This window comes from Prenolepis imparis, unplaced genomic scaffold (genome assembly GCF_030444845.1).
Source record: "Prenolepis imparis isolate NDT839.2.m4 unplaced genomic scaffold, iyPreImpa1.0 SCAF_5, whole genome shotgun sequence".
Taxonomy (NCBI): domain Eukaryota; kingdom Metazoa; phylum Arthropoda; class Insecta; order Hymenoptera; family Formicidae; genus Prenolepis; species Prenolepis imparis.
In genome coordinates this window covers 15,742,004-15,763,376 of record NW_028141163.1, presented here as the reverse complement: position 1 = coordinate 15,763,376, position 21,373 = coordinate 15,742,004, and the positions used below count along the sequence as shown (strand labels likewise).

Genomic DNA, 21,373 nt, shown 5'->3' with positions numbered 1-21,373 from the left:
AAAGTATTACTGCAAATCTAAAGCAAAAGCTAAAGCATTAAGCAAAATAAGTTTTGCGATTATATATTATTTATATGCATTTACATATAACAATGTATATATAATATGTATTTATATATAATATAAATTTATGAATTTTGAATAAAATTTCTGATTAAAACAAACTAGACTTTTAATTGTAAATCACACTTAAAAATTCAAATAAAAATGGATAGTATAAATACATAAATAACAAATCTAAAATTGTAATTAAACATACTATGTAAAATTAAACAGATGTTTAACAGATAAGTCACTAGATTCTGTTTATATGTATATTTCAACATATATTTCAATTCAATAAAAAAACTTTTCTATTGTATAAAATAAAATTTCGACGCTAAAAGAAACAAGATATATATATATATATATATATATATATATATATATATTTTATTGAAACGTATATATATTGAACGTGACCGATATTTATATAGGCATATATATGTATACATACAGATGTAAAATTTATATAAAATTTAATTCTCTCTCTCTCTTTTTCTTTTTACAAGTGTTATCGAATCGATATCCTCAATGATTAAATTGATAGCGATTGATATATATATTATCTTAGTTACGTGCATCCTTGTTATTAACGTAAAGAAGATAGCAATATTGATTATTATGTGACGAGATAAATGAGTGTCTCGCATAATTATGATAATAAATCTGGAATTCAAATTCATTTTTATTTCTTTCTAGACTTTAAAGTTTTCCTGATGTAAAAAAAAAAGAGAGAGAGAGAGAGAGAGAGAGAGAGATTAAAAGAGAATGCCAACTATATGATATATTTAAATATAGTGTGACGCATTTCAACGATAATGTGACAAGTGACAACTAACCAGCAAATAACCGGAGCTTTTTCATTATTATTTTTACTTATCAAGTTATTTAAAAAATATAATAAAATAAATAATTATAATAAATTGCACAATTGGCTGCATAGATTCTTTAAAATAAGTATAGTTTAGTAAATTGTAATCGTAGAAAAAGATTAAAGAAATCTGTTTAAAAAATTTAATAAACAGGAATTTTTTTATCTGGTTTTTTAAAAAATCGATAAAATCGGTAATACACTATTACATTAATTATTATTGAATATTCTCATTTTTGAATAACTCCACAAAGTTTCTCAAGTTGCATATCAAAAATTTTATTTTACAAAAGTAAATTTTATCTTTCTTATGAAAATTTTATTTCGCGGTTAAATTAGTATTAAAATAAGAATTAAAATCTCGCAATTAAATTAATAACTCATAATTTTGTTCACAATAATTAATAATTTATAATAAATAAATGATTTATAACAAATAATTTTGCAAGGCATAAATAATTCGGTTAAAATTAAATAATCCCTCAATAGAGTTATTATTTAATTATCTAAACAAAGATATAAGCTTAAATACATTTATTTAATGTCACGAATCTTAGTCAAAAGACACATGTAATCAGTCAATACTCTGCAGAGAATTAAGTAATTTAACACTCACACACGTGACTAGTATCCGCGATCGTATAGGTAAAATAATAAATCGCATGTAAATCAATTAATGATCGAAATTTAGAGAGGGCAAACTCAGATAGTCTTGAAACAGAAGGCCTTAAACAGAAAATCGACGAGAGCATTTTTAAATTGTGCTTTGATTATTATATATATCCACGTGTCTCTTGTATCGTTTATATGCGGCACGTGGCGATAGACAATCACCGTCGATGACGTCATAAATGATGCTTTCCGGCATGCTTCCCGAGCAAAAGCGAACGTCATTAAGAATTTCGCGGTGATGGGGTCATCGATTTGTTGATGTCTGGCGAATTGATTAGAATGAAAGTGAAGAAGACAATGAAGAGAAAGCGCGCGTATCGATAAGGGAATGTTCGTCGATCAAAGATTCGATATTAGAGTGAAAATCGTTTATATAGAGATGCCGAAGGCTAAACTTTCCCAAAAATCCGAAAGTTAAAAAAAAAGCACAAGTGTGAGCAAACAGTACGTATGGAAAGATAAGAAGCTCTCTCTCTCTCTTTATATATATATATATGTATATAAGGCAAAGCAACTTGGATAAAAGACGACTGCATTTAGTGATAAAGTCAGTCGACGTGTAATACACATACTATCATTATACGTGCTCCAATGTGAATGTAAAAACTGTTGTAGAAACACAATGTTACGTATTTCAATCGAAATCAAACAGATAAATAAGAAGATATATCGAGATGGTTAGGGGTTGAAGTTATTCGTAATGTAAAAGAATCAATGTTAATTAAGTGATCGGTTAATACCTAGACTAGGCGAGGACACTTATTTTTGCATCAAGTAGATAATTGGACAGATCAATTGTAAGTATATATATATATATATATATATATATATAACATCGTTATTCGAGTAAAAAATACATAAAATAAAGAATAATTTCGGAATACAAATTCCGTCATTCGGTCTCTTCATTAACATTTCTAGAAATAATTCTTATTTTGACAAAAGTTTCATTATAAATTTCAATATAATAACGATATAGATGGAGATATATATAATATCCATCTATCATATATTTTTAATCTGTCATTCTAACATCGTATATTGTCAAAGTCTATTAATAGATGTATATATGTATATATATATATCCATCCAGCAATAGACTCTGATAATATACGATGTTAGAATGACAGATTAAAAATATATGAAAATTCAAGATACTAATGGAATCACTCACTTAATTGATGTAATGGGAAATATGATTCTCTCTTACTCTCCCCCCCCCCCTCTCTCTTTCTCTCTCTCTTATGTAACTTATATTGCGACAAACGCTTATGCAAAAACATCCGCTATTTCACAAAATAAATAAAATAATCTACTCAAAGAAAATATCTTTCTATTTGTTTTTTTCTTTGTCAATATTTTAATGTCAATCGTAACGTTATCAAAAAATTCTCGAATTTTGTCATCAATATTATTTTGTTTATATAGCATGCATAATTAATTAATTTAGAAATGTCTCTTCGGTAGATAAATCCATAGTTTCTCAATCAATCAATTTTATTTTTCAATTTTCAAAATTAATTAGATCTCTGAATATATATGCCAAATGTTCAGCTGCTGGGGGTGAATCATAACAAATAAAAAAAACATTAACAAACTATTAATCTACGTGTCAGAATCCTAATATTTACGTGGTCTACTAAAACACACGCCACGACGTGTATGACACATACGACGTGTGTCGTCATTAAATAATTATTTACTAGGTTTTGTCGCGGCGATAAAGCGTTTAGGATAAATCAACAGTAAACACAGATTCACGGTCTAGTCCTCCAATGTCAAATGCTATCTTCCGATTATCTTGATATTTAAAGGATAATGATGAAATAGCATCGCACGTGGAGAGCATTTTCTGGCTTCGATTATAATAGCAATCTGTTATTTTCCTTACGATTATCTCGTAAAATACATATTAGATACAGAGATTAATTAAATACGACACGTATCAACAAGAATACACATCTTATTTTTCTCTTCCTAGTATCATTTTATTATCTTCTTAATAAATTGTAACATGTATGAAAAACTTTTGTTTTTCACGTAAAGTAAAAAAATTGACCTAAATTTTACAAGATATAAATATCATGCGTACACAACACGTGTACGCAAATATAACGTAATTATGTGAAGTCGCATTCACTTTCGAGTTTCGCAATCGTTACGTGTCTTCGTTCATGCTGTGTATTAAATTTACCAAGTAATTTTGGTCTTATTTTGATAACTTCTTTTCTTTCCGTAAGAGAGATCTTTCGAAAAAGGCGAGAGCTGCTTTTTCAAACTTATATAATAAATAGATATATAATAATAGATGTATAATGTAAGAAAAATATCAATAATAATTTAATAATTTCTAGTAATAATCTAACAAAAAAATCTAATAATTTTATCAATACAATTTTCTAATCTATATTTTTGAATAAAAATGAATTATCGTTGCATTTCATTGGTGTCATTGAAAAATAGCGTATATCTCGAGAGACAGACATCTATACAATAGAAAAAGAAGATCACCATACAAGATATTGCGAGACCTTTGCGATACATGCAGATGACATATACAAACTTGTATTGTTACACATGTTATGTCAAAAAATTTCGTTTCGTTATCACATTGATGTGATGATCTGATGATATAAATTCATCTCTTTCGAAAAATAGGACAAAAGAAATTTCTTCTCCCGCGGTCATCATCTCCGATGTACCACATCGGCGCGGAATGTTCTGTCCGCGAAATCAGCGAGTATCGCGAATAATGTAAATTAACACAACCACCGCGGTGGTGTGAGCTCGCTTCTCCTCTTTCAATATGTTTATACACGCGTGCACATGTACATAAACGCACACTAGAGTCGGAGAGACACGTGTGTGAATATATGTCTCTCACATGCATACACATTCAGAAACACACATACATATAAATACGCACACACACATATGTATCCCACTCTATTGGTGAAGAAGCTAGCCATACTGATCGTCTGCTACCACCGGGCATTCCGGTAGTATATATAAGGGCAACTCTGTCGTCCGATCATGCATTATAAACTTATAACCGCAGGGACCACCGCGTGACACGACGTTGCAGCGCGCGGTAGTAGTTTGGTGTATCCATTCGATTCGTTCGCGATTGAGAAATCGATTTTTTCCTTAAGCTCTTGTGACGCCTCTCTCTCTCTTTTTCTCTTTCTTTTTTTCTGTCTCGTTCTCTCTCTCTCTCTCTCTCTCTCGCCTTCTCTGATGAACTTCGCGCAAGATCGTCACCTTTCGCTTCCTTTGAGCCGCGCTCACACCTAGCTCGTGTCTTTCTCGCAGAATAGTATTGAACGTCTTCGCGCTAGGATCGAATCTCTCGACTAGATCTCGCGGCGAGAAAAAAAACTTCAATCTTATCGCGAAAAATAAGAGTCCCGGATTGATCCTTTCGACGTAATCCTAATCTTTTCTAAAGAAAATCTCGGGATAAAAGTGTTGCATTTTTCTTAGTGTTAGATCTGGCGGAAAGACTTGAAAAATTTTGCATCGCAGTCCTTTTGCTGCGTGAAAAAGAAAACCAATATTATATCAAGGAAGCATCGGCAGAAGACAATCGAGAGTGCCGATCACAACACTTATCATGATTGCTGCGTCGAGCCTTTTGGCAGGAGGATCTTGGATGACTGTCTTTCTCTCCTTCTGTCTACTATCATTCCTGTTGATTCTACTGGTACAACGAGGAAAATTTTTGTATGCCTTGAGGAAGGTGCCCTATCCCAGAGCGCTGCCTATCATTGGTAACGCTTATCAGCTCAATTGTTCGCAAGAAGGTAAGCCCTTGCAATTTCGGCATATTAAAAATTACAGGAATATCGCGTTGACGACCACGTGTGTATCTATATTTTGTATGCATGATAATATAACATACCGTCATCACTGACGAGCCGGATAGAACACATAACAACTTTGTTAAAAGTGAATGTAAATGCGATGTTCGCATTACGATATCGTTCTTATTTTAATCGTGCATATGCCATATAAAAAAGATATTGTTATGAAGAAGCTGTGTATAACCAAAACAATATTATTCTTCTAAAGTTCAAGTAGGAAATGAGCTAATAAGAGCCAGACGCAGAAAGTATTTTGGTCAAAAACTATTTTGTATCACTGATGTCATGGCATACATATGTGTTTTGGTTGTTTTATATATCATTGTCCACGCACACATTTCCTATCTGAATTTTTATATTTATATAGAGCCTTTTCGTATTGTTATTCATGTATTACTCTTCAACTAAGGAGAGAGAAAGAGAGAAAGAGAAAAGATAACTAGAATGAATAACATAAAAAATATTCTATATGACATATTTAATACAATATTTTGTATGAATTTTATATTTGTATACAAAACTTTGCCTAAATTGTCTAACACAACTTTCATATATTAAATTTTTTTGTACAATATGTAATTACTGAGAAAAACATTTTATATAAAATAGTTAGCAGAATTTTGCAAACTAAATTCTTCGTACGTTTGGATTCAAAACTCACAGAAGAAGCTTTCATTAATAAATATTTATGTATAGAAAGATAAGATTAAACTAAAATAAAATAAAATATTCTGCGTTGCAGAATTATTTGATCTTTGATCATTTACGAATATCCAGAATATCTAAATATCTCAATACCTATAGATTAGTTTAGTTCTTTTTTTATGTTGAATAGGACAGTGTCACTTTTGAAAAGCAATTAATATCTATTGAAACATGACATAATGTATATTTGTTCTTTTTTTATGTAAAGAATTCTTTTATTACAAATATAATCGTGACGCATTTTGCAAAATGTTGAAGTCAGGAGACCAAAGTAAACGCAAATATTATTTTACTAATCTAATTTAAATAAATGTCAACATATTCTATCTTCGGAATAAAATATTTATAAAGACGTCAAGAGATATGAAAGATATGGGGATATGACTTTTTAATCATTTTAGACTTTTATCTATTATGCTTTTAAGAATTTATCTCGTCCCTTTCTCTGTCTCTTTCTTTCATTCTGCAAACAGCAAAACTTTTCAGTTCTAATTAATCAAATAAACAATAATTAATTATACAGAAATAAGCATTTGTTTATTTAAAATAAAAAAAAGCTGTTATTAACATTATATCAAAAAATATACTTAGTATTCATATATTCTATATATGACACTTGTAACATATATATTACATATATGTACACATATATGTGTATCACGGTTGAAATGGAATTTAATTTATTTTTATTTTTTTATATCATTATGACATAACGTGTTCGATAATCGCGCAGCTGATTATGATTAAGTGCAATTAATCGCATTTGTCTTGTCATTGCGGCAAAACACGTTACATTAAATCATAATATACTTTATATTCAATAGGTATGGTAGTATGTTAAATCAGAATCACCAGTAATATAAAAACAAATTAATTGACACCTTATCTCTCGACCAAACTGGCAGTATATTTATTAAGAAAATCACAACGTTTCGACCTCTATATTTGGTCCTTATCAAGTGATCTGTACAACGATATATTATATCAATAATGAGGAATTAACAAATGAAATAATTAATTTACACTTACATAGTTCCTTAAAGTTATACACTTATGTCATATTGATACGCGTCATGCTAGACAGACAGTTTATTGCCGACTGCACAGCAGTAAACGACCTTTATTATTTTGTCATAGATATTGGTTACCAATTGGTATCGAAAGCCTACGAGCTCAGATAGATACATAAATTTCTACTCAAATCATCCTCTCAAGTATAAAATGAATACGATTTTTAACTTAGTCGATCATGCAATTTTACTAGCAGACAAAAAATTTCACCATAATAATATTGAAATTGTTAAACGAATATTGACAAACAATTGCTTTCCTGAACAATTCATAAATCGGTTTGTTCACAAAAGACTGCATACCTTGGACAATCGCTTAACAAATGACGCTAGTAACAATCAGGAGAAACGGGAAATTACTAATACTATTTCGCTCCCCTTCGTAAAAGGCCTAAATAATATTTATCAGAATTTTAAAACGATCGGCCAAAGAAATTAAATCGTTTAATAAAACTGGGGAAAGATATCCTACCTATTCAGGAAAAAACGGAAATAGTCTATAAAATAAATTGTAAGGATTGCAGCGCCTCATACATAGGACAGACAAAAAGGCAATTATGTAACGCGAATTAAAGAACATTCAAATAATATAAAACTTCACAGCAGTAATCTTTCAGTGGTGAGTAAGCATAGGATTGATTTTAACCATGACTTCGATTGGTCTAACCCAAACATTTTACATAACGAAAAACATATAAGAAAAAGAGAGATTGCTGAGATGTTTTATATAAAGAAAAATAACAACACAATAAATTTACATAAGGACATTGAAAATCTTAATAATATCTATGACAAAATAATAAAGGTCGTTTAGTCGGCAATAAACTGTCTGTCTAGCATGACGCGTATCAATATGACATAAGTGTATAACTTTAAGGAACTATGTAAGTGTAAATTAATTAACAGGGTAGTTAAATTAATCGACCACACTAGCCAATGAATTTGTCTAAGTTATTACTTTATCGACCATATGGTTGTACTTTAAGACCACAACCATATGGTCGATAAAGTAATAACTTAGACAAATTCATTGGCTAGTGTGGTCGATTAATTTAACTACCCTGTTGATTAATTTACTAGCGATATAAAAATAAAAAACATATGTAAATTAATTATTTCATTTGTTAATTCCTCATTATTGATATAATATATCGTTGTACAGATCACTTGATAAGAACCAAATATAAAGGTCGAAACGTTGTGATTTTCTTAATAAATATACTGCCAGTTTGGTCGAGAGATAAGGTGTCAATTAATTTATACTTTATATTTTTAGCTACTGTTTTGCGTGCCTAATAGTAACATGCTGATTAGCAAGTGATTAGCAGACAAGAGTGTAACTTGATTAAACACGGAACGTCATCACGTATAACATAGTATGTGATGATTTTAATTCGGAAATTTGGAATTCTAAAAATAATTCCTAAATGTGTGTTCTTTATTTCTTTTACTTTCTCTCTCTCTTTAATGAAAATAAACTCTCGAATCGATTAATAGGTCGAAATGATATGAGTTTTCAGAAATCCATGCATCTGCATGGCTGTTCAAAATAGCATAATGATTTCTTATGACGTTTAAAAATTTCACACGGGTAATTCTGTAATATTGAATATAGACACGTGCCGTGATTTTGTTTGCGCGAGGCGATTGGCCTCGATAGAATGCCTACACGACTCTTTCTAAATAATCTCGATTTCTATTATATTAAAGTCAAATGATATTCGATTCAAATGCAATGAGACTGAATCGAAACTTTTCGTAGTGACGCGAAATTATTTGGCAGAAAAAAATCTATATTTTTCAATATTATGGTTTTTATATCATTTATACAAAATTATAAGGCCACTAAAATCATTGAATTACTTTTCGATCAATCAACGAAAATACTTGGATTTATCTCGATTCGTATTTCTCAAATATGCATACATTTTTGGCAATAAAGCACCAGTAGACTTCCGATAGTCGGTAGAACGGAAATTTATGAAAAAAAATACAACACCTTTAGGGCAAATCTTGTATATAAAGAGTGATCCTTTTAGCTTTAAGATAGATAAATAAGTTTTTTCGACAATAAAGTTCGTATAATGATAGCTATTTTTATTCGCAGTAAATAGATTTTTTACATCGTAAAAAAAGTTAGACGAGATTTATCCTCGTACGTTTTATTCATCCGCGTATATTTTAATTTTATTTCAATTTAAGATTGCTCATGCAAAATGAAATCAACAGATAACCGAATATATAAAGTATAAAATATAATTGTAATATATGTATATTATACATCATACAAAAATTTGTTAAGATAATCAAATTGATTATTATAATGAAAGTATAATGAAAGACAAATAATTTCGCGCGTAGACACACCCGCGCGACAGGAGACGAAGAAAATGAGGGGAAAAAAAGAAAAGAATGATTCGCGAGATCCACCTCAATTCACGAATGGTAATCGACTCCGCTCGCGTAAAGAAACGAAGAAAAAAAAAGAAAAAGAAGCGGGTCGAGGTCGTTCAAGTGGTCTGACAATGAGTGGCAGCGTATAATTACACGCGATTTTATACAGGCAGCAGTGTTATGTATTCTCCTTTCGTTCCGGAGAGAGAATAAAAAGAGAAAGCATTTATGCAGGCAGGATAAGGCATCAGATTAAAGAAAAGATGCAGACTCCAGTACTTGAGATTTCTCGCGGTTGATCTTCGGTTGCCGGAGAATGACTCCGAATCAGACGTCCGCGAGAAGAGAATAGAATCTGAATACTTTTGATGCTGCGCGTGCTCTATGATACACGTGGCAATTAATTGGACCGGCACAAAAAGCGAGGCGCACTTGAAGCACGCTTTGCATGAATATATATTGCTAAAAGGTCATTGATTCTTATGTTTTGCAATTAGGAAGTAGGATAATTATATCGTTTATTTAAAGCGATAAAATCTTAGCCTACATTGCCGATCTGTTTGCAATCCTGCTAATTGTTATTTTTCCTTTTTTAATTTATTTTCGCTTATTGTGTGCTTCTAAAAAAATTCGGCTCGAAATCGATGACTATCCCTCTTCCTATTCAGTTTATACCAGACTGATAAAAAAATTGTTATTGAGAGTTGAACTAATTGGCCTTTAGTTTCTATATGCTAGTTTAAAGTCTAATATAATTTTATATAGATAATAATATTGTATTATATAGCGATAATAAGAAAAAAATAGAGAAAGAGAGATTAAAAAATTTCCAATAAAATAAAATAAATAAACAATAAAAGTGTGTAAATAATGAAAATTGTTTGAAAATTAAAAAAAATATCATTTATTTTTAATTTCAAAATTCTTATACATAAATTCAATTCTTTATCTTTATATAATACGCGAAAAGTTATTTAAAAAAAATAAATCTCAGTTCGCCATATATGCAATATTCATTAAAATAAAAATAGCAGTAAACAAAATACGATTCTATATGTTCCTTCATGCCAAAAAAATACCGGTTCGAATTGTCGCGCAAAACCGGACCCTCTTTATTTTATGCATAATACATTCGCGCGTTATGTCATATTTATTCTTCGTTCAAATTCGCGACGTAGCCTTTAGAGAAGAGCGGGGGGGAAACGCATGTCCGGCATTCCTAAAATAGGCTCCTAAAATAAGCTGTCAAAAATTCACTATCGTTCGAAGGACGCCTAGCGTCTCGTTGCACGCTTGCCAAGGACAGAGCCTTTCATTCTTTTCCAGAGCAATATCTCTCTCTTTCTCTCTCTTTGTCTCGGTCTCCATCTCTTTCTCTTACTTTCTACATTCATCTATCATCCATGTGTGGTGCAAATATACATGTTGACCGGTCAACGTCCGATCTCTCGTGCCAACTCGCACGTGCAGCGCGATTTCTCCACTACATCGGCTTGATACTCTTTCTTAATTCCCTATCTCTCTTTTTCTCTTCTTCCTTTTTTTTATTTGTCTGTTTCTACCCCACACACATACACACACAGCTTTTTCCTCTTTCAACATGCCATTCAAAAAAGATAAATAATCTCATCTCATTTCTTTTTCATCTTGTCGAAACAAACTACACCTGCCATACAGATTATCATTTTAATCGAACATAGAAATATATTTTATATATTGCAAATTATATACTTATAATTAATACAAAGAGATAAGTTTTCTCAAAAAATATTATAATTATATATATGTATATAAGACCAATGTGTAGATAAAGATTATATAATATAAAGCATTATAGGACTTAATTGTTATTTCATTTTTTAAACTTTCTAGCTTATCTTAATTTGCTGTTATTTTTTAAAGCAATATTTATTTTTCTTTCTTTTTTCTTACTTTAAAAATAATATGAACGACATATCCGCTTTAGATAATAAAACCAACCCCATTTGATTACCGTATCATTTCTCTATATATTATCTTTTTTAAACAAATTATTTTGTAATTTAATTTTCCTTTTCTAATAAATATTTGATAAAATTGAATTATTGTTTGCTATTCTTTCATCATATTACATTACGTTCACGTTCTGTTTCTTTTTTTATCGCTAAGGCTTTTATTTTCGCTCTTACAGAGACTGATATAATTCGCATCAACGTGGGACATAGAGCGGACCTAGAACTACAATAACGACACGATAATTGATCGGGCACAAAGTTGCACAAGGTCTATCTGCACGTGTCGCGGTCAGTGACCGCGAAAGTAATTGATTGTGAATAACTCAGGCTGTGATCCTCGTAAAAACGTCGTAGATGCACTAACGAGCAATATGCATCAAATATTTATTCTCTCGCAAAATAAAATGTCGTCAAATTATCTTCGAGTATTTTTGAGAATGTGTATTCTCGAAAATATGCATCTTAACAAGATAATTGTGTCTTGAAAGAAACTTTTCGTACAAAAGAAATATGTGAACAAGTTTTCTTGTTCCATAGTATAGTATGCATATAGTTTCGTTAAAATATAGTAATTAAAATTTTATATTAAAACGTTATTTAATAAAAAATTATTTTAATAAGAAATTTTTAAAAATCATGCATTGCAGAATTAATCCGTGAATAGGTGTATATCGTATCTCACATATTTCCATAAATTTTTTTTATATTATGCATTTATATTATAATAATTATATTATTATAATAATATTTTAATTTTTAATATTTCTGTACGGGACACACAAGTCAATAAACGCAAGAGTAATATAACGACTTAAATTGTGCAAAAAAACTGCAAAAATAATTCAAAAAACCGAAAATAAATTTTGTTGAACTTTTTGACTTCTCTATTTTTAGTAGAATAGAATACAGCATTCTTGTATTTCTTAGAATATAATTTTACGTCTAAAATTTAATAATTCGTTTTTTTTTGCAGATTTTTTTCAGAAATTGGTAAAATGGGCTCGCGAGTTTGGCGACATTTATTTGGTTTGGGTTGGCCTGCGGCCTTTCATCTTTCTCTACAGAGTAGAGACAGTGCAACCTCTGCTTAGTAGCAGCGTACACATCGACAAAAGTCTCGAGTATCAATATTTGAAGCCGTGGCTTGGTACCGGTCTGGTGACCAGCACTGGTAAGTGATTGAATTGTATATATAATTGCAGTATATATGTGTAAATATTAATCAACTCAACATCATATTGGAACGGCAATAAAGATTAATAATTGTCATCCACACCGAAAACATGATCGGATCTAAATATCCTATCATTTATTGGAGCTTAGAATCACGTTGTTATTTGCATACGTCATTTGCATACAATATTACTAGAGATGTGACAGATAATGTGCAGTGAATCTTGATTTATTTATAAATCAAGCCGCGTATATTTCCATTGCTGAACGGTCCGCGTATAAATTTATATCAAATACAACTGAATATTATATGAGTTGTAGGAGCTATAGGAATAAATATATAGATAATGAAATTGCATGAAACAATACTATAAGATAAAAGGAGATTGCTACCAAGGATTTTTGAATGCGCAAGATCTGAAGAAACATCACATGCAAACATCAGCATGATTTTTAACTATAAGAATGTTATTACCGGCTTTAAAAATAATTAAAATAAATTAGATATTCATAGCGTTTGTGTGATCAGCCATGCGTGCGCGAATACAGCTATCTATTATAAAAAAAAAATTATAAGAAATATCCAAATTGTTTTATTCAAATACATGAATACGAGATGAGCAAAAATCGACTCAGAGTTGCCAATCTCTAAATTAATTTCTAAATAACATGTTTAAATTACATATAGAATTGGTTTCTTCTACACTAGACTCTGTCAGCCTGAGACAAGTCGTAAAAAGCAGATTTGTACGGACCAAATATAGGATATCTTTTTAAAATAATTTTTCATAACAATGGTGTCTAAAACCATGTTAAGCACGTCTGCTTTCTAAAGCAGATTATTCGGACTAGATTATATTTAATAATTACCATATCTTAGTATATCTCCTAGAGATAAAAGATTTAAGTAAAAAACTAAAAAAAAAAAAAAAAAAATATTTATTCGGAATTTAGAAGTTTAAATTCAAGTTATAAATTGGAGCTCAATCTTTAAATTAATGTTTAAAGTTTCATAAAACCAAAGTAATATTAAATTGTATTTCATAAATCTTTAATTAAAAACGCACAATTTTCACTTAAAACTGTACTTGACGAATGTACAGGTCACGTTGGGTCTCAAACGTGCCACACACATCGATGGTCTATCATTGGTAACAAATGATAAGACTACATTTCGTTTAAACAGTGTTGCGAAATTTCGATATGTGGATGTTGCAATGTTGAATTGAATTTGCGTTCAAATAGAACTTACAATAGGACAGACCGAGGAGATAAGCGGGATCGAGATCTATTTTAAAACAGATCTTTTATACGATTATCGATTGAGGACAAGTGTATCTACAATGTTACTACATGGTGCTCTTTGAAGATATTTAAATATCTAAAAAAAATTTCCAGAGATTAAAATATTTAATCTTACAACCTTCTCTTAACCCGTCTAAATTTAGCTACAATGTGTAAGTTTTTAAGATATCTTTTTCTATTTAAATTTCAATGGGCACTTCTGAACCTTGCTGATGTCACGTATTCTTGCCGATATCGTGTATTCTTGCCGAAAAATATGAGTGTTTGGTATGTGCATAATTACTATATACGCTAATAAGTTTTTAATTTGTTCCAAATTATTTTTATAATAAATCTCGCATACGATAGTGTTTCTCCAGATCTTGGAAATTTAATTCCTTTTCTCTGGAAAAATAATATTTTTTTCTTGATTTATCGCAAAGACTTTCCGTTAATTCTACTCTCGCATAAAATGTTGACATTTTGTTGTTTTACACTTTTATTGCATAATTTCTGAAGTCGCGATGATGTAATTCAATGTCAATGTCATGTCTTAAAAAATAAATCTCGGGCACATCAATTGCATCCTTGAACAGTCATCATAATCGTGTTCTTTAATATGTATTCTTTAATAATATAATATATTATAATCAATATCATCCAATATGTAAAATTAACTAAAATTATATATTCTCTTTTTAGGTGGAAAATGGCACTTTCGCAGGAAGCTGCTGACGCCGACCTTCCACAGCGGTCTTCTCGAAGCATACTTTAAGACTACGAAAGAAGAGGCGAGTGTTTTAATTTCCTGTCTCAAAAAAGAAACAAACCGATGCTTCGATGTGGTTCCCTATGTAAAACGCGCCGCCCTAGATATTATATGCGGTAAGTTGATATGATTGCTTTGTTCTGATCCGGTAATTTAATAAATCTAATTTCAAAATTGTTTTAATTCTACACATACGATAACCAATTTTTTCGCGCATTATGAATAAACATTATTTCTAATAAGAAATACCGCTTTTCTGATATCAATTCGGGGTATATTTTTCGTTGTTTTATTGTTAAAGAAAAAATTAATTTTTTTCAGAGATATACATCGCGGAATTAAAGCGTGAAGTATTTTTGTCAAATAAAAGTTTAATCATTAGCTAATTGACAGCTCTTTGTTATCCTTGACGATTTATAACTTATAACGTCGAAATCTGCATGATTACGAATAGCGCAAAATCGCGAATTCTTTTTCTAGTCCAGATTAATGATAACGATGCTTCTATCTGAGTTCGTATTATTAAGACAACACGATGATTCTCGTTTTTTCGTTTTCTTCGATATTTCAAATTTATTTTCTCGTTCTAATCTCTTCCGCATGCTTCTCGCGACACAATTGTTGTCCGAAGTCGAGCTGAAGCAAATCTCGCGTTATATAATCTTATAATTAAATTTTAACGACGAAAGAGATTTTTGCACATCAGCCGAGTTGATCTTGATTAATAATTTTTCTCATTTGACACGAATTTATGCGGAGCATTTTCGTCGCAATAAATGATACTTAAGAAAATAATACGCGTGCGAAGAAAATGTGAGATAAAAATTAACGATCGAAGGGAATCGACGCAAAATGTGTCAACAGATTCGCGCAACGGCCTTCAGCAATTCCAATATTAGAATATGCAAATGTTGTTTGCAACAATACCCAAGGCGATTCGCAGAAAACTCTTTCGCATCTCTTTTTCATTGATTTTGATATCGTAAACGAGATTTTGTGTGTACATCTGTATACCTTTGTAATTTGTGTCATAATGGCAAAAAAATAATTATGTTACCAAAAATTTAGAAAATTAATTAAGTATTATACTACCGAAAAAGTCCTTGAAGTAATTTCGTCATTTCTGATTTATCTTTCCCTGATAAGTCGAATCGTTTCGCTTTGGCAGTATGATTCATTTCCTTTGACAATAAATCGCGAATTTTTAAATTGCATGATTGATGTATTCGCATCGATGACTTAAAATGTCGATTTTTTCGCGGCTGCGATAACTCGATTATCCGCTCCGTAGCTGTCACGCAATACAAGATAATGCTTAATTAACATTTCATTATCCAGATTTCTCTTGTAATTAATAAATGTCTGTTTCGCACAGGATGATTTATTTCTATATAGATTCGCATTATTTTATATTTATAAATTTTCTTTTTTCTTTTTGGATAATATACTTATATTAATTATTTTCATTAAAAATCATCTAAATATTAACTGCTTAAAAGATTGTTAAATTAGGAACGTATAAATTACTAACCGATCGCTTTAAGCGCATTTGGTGAAACAAGATTAATGGGTTTTGTTGATAAATAGTGGTTCATCTTTGGACACGCAAGTTCAAATATACGAGACGTCGGCTTTGGAATTCTATATTTCAAGGATTTTTGAGAAGTTTCAGTTTCTGTTACGCGAGATCGAGGTTGTGCCAATTGATTTGTCCGTTCTGTTATCTCGTAAAGCAAGGCAGATATTTTTACCTAAACGAATTTATGTATAAATATAATTTTTGATATACACAGATCTATCGCTCAATTAAACTTTGTAGTATTTTTTTTTTTTTTATTTATTTCTTATGGAAATTTCCATCTCAATTATTATACTATAATCACGTATGTATATGGCTGTCGTATATATTTTTTGAGATCTGTCAATCTTAATGTTAATTAAAAGTCAATTAAAATTTAATTAAAAATTAATTAAAAGTTAAAGAAAGTTAATTGATAGAATATAAGAGAGAGTATTTTTTTTACTTTAAGATAAAGCGTATATAGATTTAATAATACAGAATTCTTCGAAACAATAAAATCTTTCCAATAACAAAAATACACGTTGAAAACAGATTAATGATGCTAATATTCAATTAAATAAGTCTATTTGCACTCTACTCTACATTCATTACATTTTATTTTACATTTTCTTCACAAATTCATCAAAAAAGTATAACTCAAAATAACCTACTATATAATTCAACAAAACCGAAAATTTCTTTCAGAATATAAAGTTCAAAAGAGTCACGTACTTTAGTCAAATCTGTTAGATTAACTTTGGGCTTGTGACTTTGCGGAGTAGATAATCGTGAGATCGATGACACAGAAGTAACCTTCTTTTGCTTGGGCTTAGAAATACAAGTTTTTAAAATTAACGAATCATCGCCATCATCGTGTAAATTAGAGTTCTCGTTATTCGAACGGGTGCTTTTTTCGCTCGTTTGCTCTGCTCCAAATAGTGCATCTTTATGGAGTAAATTAAACTCTGTAAATTTGGCGAGCTTGTCCAAACCTCGATGAGATGTTGTAATTAAATCCGCCATTTATTCACATTTGTAAAATAATGTATATTCAGAAAAAAAATAAATATTCGTAGAAGTTTACTTTTATATAATAACAAACAATTTTTCTCACGTTTCTCGATGTTCTTGTTAGATTGTCTTAATCGTAATACACGGAATTTTGAATGGCAATAGGAAAAAGAATAAATAATCGATTATCACGTGCCTTGATTGTCTATTGCTCTAAAATGTTTTGACGAAGTGGCCTTGAAATATATACGATATAATTTATATAATTCACAATGTTATTACGCACAATTAATTATCGTTAATTTTCAACGAAAGTACATCATACTACTTTATAATATTGCTTTATAATATTATAATTTTAAATGTTGCAAATGAGAGAGAGAATAACCCAATCTTTATAATAATTTTTTTAAAGCTTACGTATAATTATTTAACCATATATCATGCTAATTAAAAAAAATAGTAAATTGTTCAATTGTTTGTCAAATCATATCTCATCATATATTAGAATCATATAAATAACAAAATTTTTTATTCAAACTTATACGTTGCTTTCAATAATTTTATTGCAGAATCTGCAATGGGTTATAAACTTAATGCTCAAAGAAATTCCAAGAATGAATATGTCGAGGCTGTGGACAAGTAAGTGTCTTTTCCTTGAAATTATGTTTTTTAGATTTCTTTCCGTATTTCATATAATGTTGATATATAACGTTAGCGAAAACACGTTTTAATTTTCAGAATGGCGTCTATCGTACAGATGCGGTTTACGAATGTATGGATATCCAATGATAAGATTTTCAAATTGACTAAAGCAGGAAAAGAGCATGAGCACTCGCTTCGCGTTATTCACAACTTTGTCGACAAGGTAATGAATATCCCAAGTTAAATAAATCCGAACGATTAAAGAGCTTTATATAGCTATTTCTAACAACTGTGCTAGAATCGCTCGTTTTGCGAGAGATCTCACGCAGCGAATCAAAACAACGAATAGGGATGATTTAGCACAATATATTACTATTTTATTACAATTTTGGAATCAAAGTCGGTCACTAAACTTCAAATTGGATTACAGTTTCAATTTCAAATTCAGAGAACACGTTTCTATGTAGGAAAAAATAGAATCTCTTTTTTTAACACAATTTGATCTCAAAACTTTCCGATCATAAATTACATCGTTACACACATCAGATCGGTAAAAAAATTAATTTATAGTACTTCCGCTTTCGATACACATATGGATTGTTTCATTAACAGGTAATCGCGCAGAGGAAGGCTGAATGGAAGTTAAAACGCGACGGAAACTACAATGAACCGACGAATAAGAGACAAGCTCTATTGGATTTGCTACTTGAGATGTCGCACAACGGAACTGTCCTTTCAGATGAAGATATTCGTGAAGAAGTCAATACTTTCATGTACGCCGGACACGACACGATGGCCACCAGCATAGCCTGGTCGCTTTATGCATTGGGACGGCATCCCGAGTATCAGGTATATCCTTTCGTATTACATTATCACCGCGATATTTTACTCTAACAATTCTCATTGGAATTTAATGACTTTAGATATTTATAATAATTTATGAAAGAGGGAGAGAGCGAGAGATATGATTTTTTAATCTTAGTATAAACTTAAAAAAATTGGATATATAGTATATTTTCAGAAGATTTAATTAATAAATAAATGTGCTTTTTATGTCTTCTATCTGTTAAATTTTTAACGCTAACTTAACATCAATGTCTCTTTTTTTACCTTTTGTTTAGGAAAAAATCCTAGACGAATATGACAATGTAATGGGCACGACGGAACTTACAGTAAACAACATCCACAAATTAACATGGCTGGAAGCCTGTATTAAGGAGCAGTGGAGATTATATCCAGTAGCTCCGCTCATAGCGAGACAGATTTATAAACCGATCGATTTAAGTAAATATCTCCTATTTTTCGAGAAATCAATATCTCTTTTCACGGTTTCCAAGAAAATATTATTTAATAATATTACACTGCGTTATTATTCATATTAATTAATGTTATATATCAATAGATATATGACGTTATATATTATAGATGTATCACAGATAACATCATATATCTATGACATATAACATTAATTGATTGAAATATCAATTAATTAAATTAATTAAATTAATTGATGTAAATAAGAAACATTTGTAAAATATTATTCCACTGAACAATTGTCAAGCAGATTTTAAGGTGTAGCTATTAATATTGCAAACGTAACTGAGAATCGCGTAATGCAAACGGGAACTTTTCTTATTTATACGAATTATCTTTCTCATTTCTAGTGGGCAATCAAATCCCGCCAGGCTCGACGGTTCTCATCAATTCATATCTACTGCATCGTGATGACCGTCATTTTCCCGATCCGCATACTTATCGTCCGGAGCGTTTCTTGCCGGACAGTCCCAAATTACCACTTTACGCTTTCATCCCTTTCAGTGCCGGCTCGCGAAATTGCATCGGCTGGAGATATGCCACATTGGTTATCAAAGTGACACTTTTATCGGTGCTAAGAACTTTCCGCGTGGAAGCTCTCGATAAAGAAGATCAATTGCGCTTTATATCAGAATTGGTACTGGTCAATGCAAACGGACTTCGTCTCAAATTAACACCACGCGAGCGATGAGCGAGAGAAAAAAAAAGAAAGGAAAAGAGAGATATTCTTTCCAATCTTTAAAATTTTTAAATATATATCCGATCTCTTTCGAGCAACATATAATCGATCAACATCGAAATCGATTTCTTTTCAGAATGACTCTCGACATACGATAATAAAAGAATTTGTTTTTTGCGGGTACAATTATACAATTAATAAATAGCAATATGAAAGAGATAAATATGTTAACCTTAGGTCCAAAGTTTAGGACCGAAAGTCTGCGCTTTACTTTAAAGAGCTTATTGTTAAAAAAAGAAAAAAGAGCAAAGCAATAAAAAAGTAAATTCGTCGCTTATTATATTAAGCAAATATCTTCTTAATCTGTCTACAGTGAAAAAAATTTTATATATATATATATATATAATTATATATGTATATAATGTTATATCTAGAGCTGAGTCTGTATATTTTTATTTGTTTGAAATATAATCCAATGTATACACTGCTCAGAAAAAAAATAAATATTAACTTCATTTCTAAATATGTTTTTTTCTCTTTCCTTTTTTAAATAATTATCAGTAATTCCATAAATAAAGATACGATTCTAAATTATACATTATCAATAGTGGCAAAAGTTGTAAATATCGACAATGCATATAATGAGAATAAAAAGGAATAAGCGATTACATTTTTTGATACGTTGAGATAAAGATATGCAAGACTGATGAGTGATTGAAAAAAAAGAATTATGAAGATATATATACGTGATATATAAATGTATATATATATATATATATATGATATATAATATTTAAACTCACCGGTGCGACAGCCTCGTATAAGTCGAAGCACAGCGTTGATTTCTGTAAACAATACACAAATATATTTAATTTAAAAGCAAGTGAAATTAAAATTTTCTTTTATTTAGTTTTTATTAAGTTTTCTACAAATAATAATAAATCAGTTATTTACCTTACGATTGTTCCACCGTCACCTGATGCCGCTTTGGAGCTCCTTCTCCTCTCTTATTTCACTGCGGTCGTTCCTTTATGGCATTCGCACTAGCAAAAATAATTATTTACAATTAAGCACACATTCGCAAAAATATCTAATTATGATTATGTACACTAATCACACCCCAAAACCACAACGCGACGCCACAGATCTACATACTTGCTCGACTATCACCCCGTAAATAACAAGATAATCGCGCGAAAACAATGATATACATATATACACCACACGTACATACGTCATCAAATACCGGATTTACATGCTATGCATAGGCGTATAATAACTAAGTAGATCGCGCATTCGGCCGAAGTCGTTAAATATTATTACCTA

The 21,373-nt window shown here is 30.4% G+C and overlaps 3 protein-coding genes across 5 annotated transcripts in view; 1 reads left to right on the top strand and 2 right to left on the bottom strand.

Moving 5' to 3' along the window:
• Noc2 (Nucleolar complex protein 2) overlaps positions 1–21,373 on the bottom strand; it is a 39,179-nt gene that overhangs the window by 17,198 nt on the left and 608 nt on the right. Inside the window, exons 2-3 of the mRNA XM_083039297.1 lie at positions 21,002–21,090; positions 20,851–20,892 (exon numbers count right to left, since the gene is read on the bottom strand). The gene's annotated coding sequence lies outside the window, so the exon portion shown is untranslated. The remainder of the gene's footprint in view (positions 1–20,850; positions 20,893–21,001; positions 21,091–21,373) is intronic.
• On the top strand, positions 2,131–20,930 carry LOC145936768 (cytochrome P450 4c3). Of its 3 annotated transcripts, none has more exons than XM_083039299.1 (9): positions 2,131–2,382; positions 5,069–5,388; positions 12,585–12,782; positions 14,771–14,953; positions 17,982–18,051; positions 18,151–18,277; positions 18,667–18,903; positions 19,176–19,338; positions 19,719–20,930. In XM_083039299.1, exons 2-9 carry the CDS (start codon positions 5,199–5,201, stop codon positions 20,057–20,059), a joined length of 1,509 nt encoding a protein of 502 aa, XP_082895425.1. In that variant the 5' UTR covers positions 2,131–2,382; positions 5,069–5,198; the 3' UTR covers positions 20,060–20,930. The 3 variants fall into 3 exon arrangements, with proteins under 3 accessions (XP_082895425.1, XP_082895426.1, XP_082895424.1); XM_083039300.1 differs by lacking the exon at positions 2,131–2,382 and adding an exon at positions 4,628–4,676; XM_083039298.1 differs by lacking the exon at positions 2,131–2,382 and having other exon boundaries at positions 4,692–5,388.
• Positions 14,947–17,564, bottom strand: LOC145935982 (uncharacterized; the record flags this gene model as incomplete). Its single annotated transcript, XM_083037828.1, has 5 exons — positions 14,947–15,473; positions 15,930–16,128; positions 16,369–16,588; positions 17,131–17,342; positions 17,513–17,564. Coding segments are annotated over 5 exons (843 nt in total), but the record flags the coding sequence as incomplete, so codon positions are not given.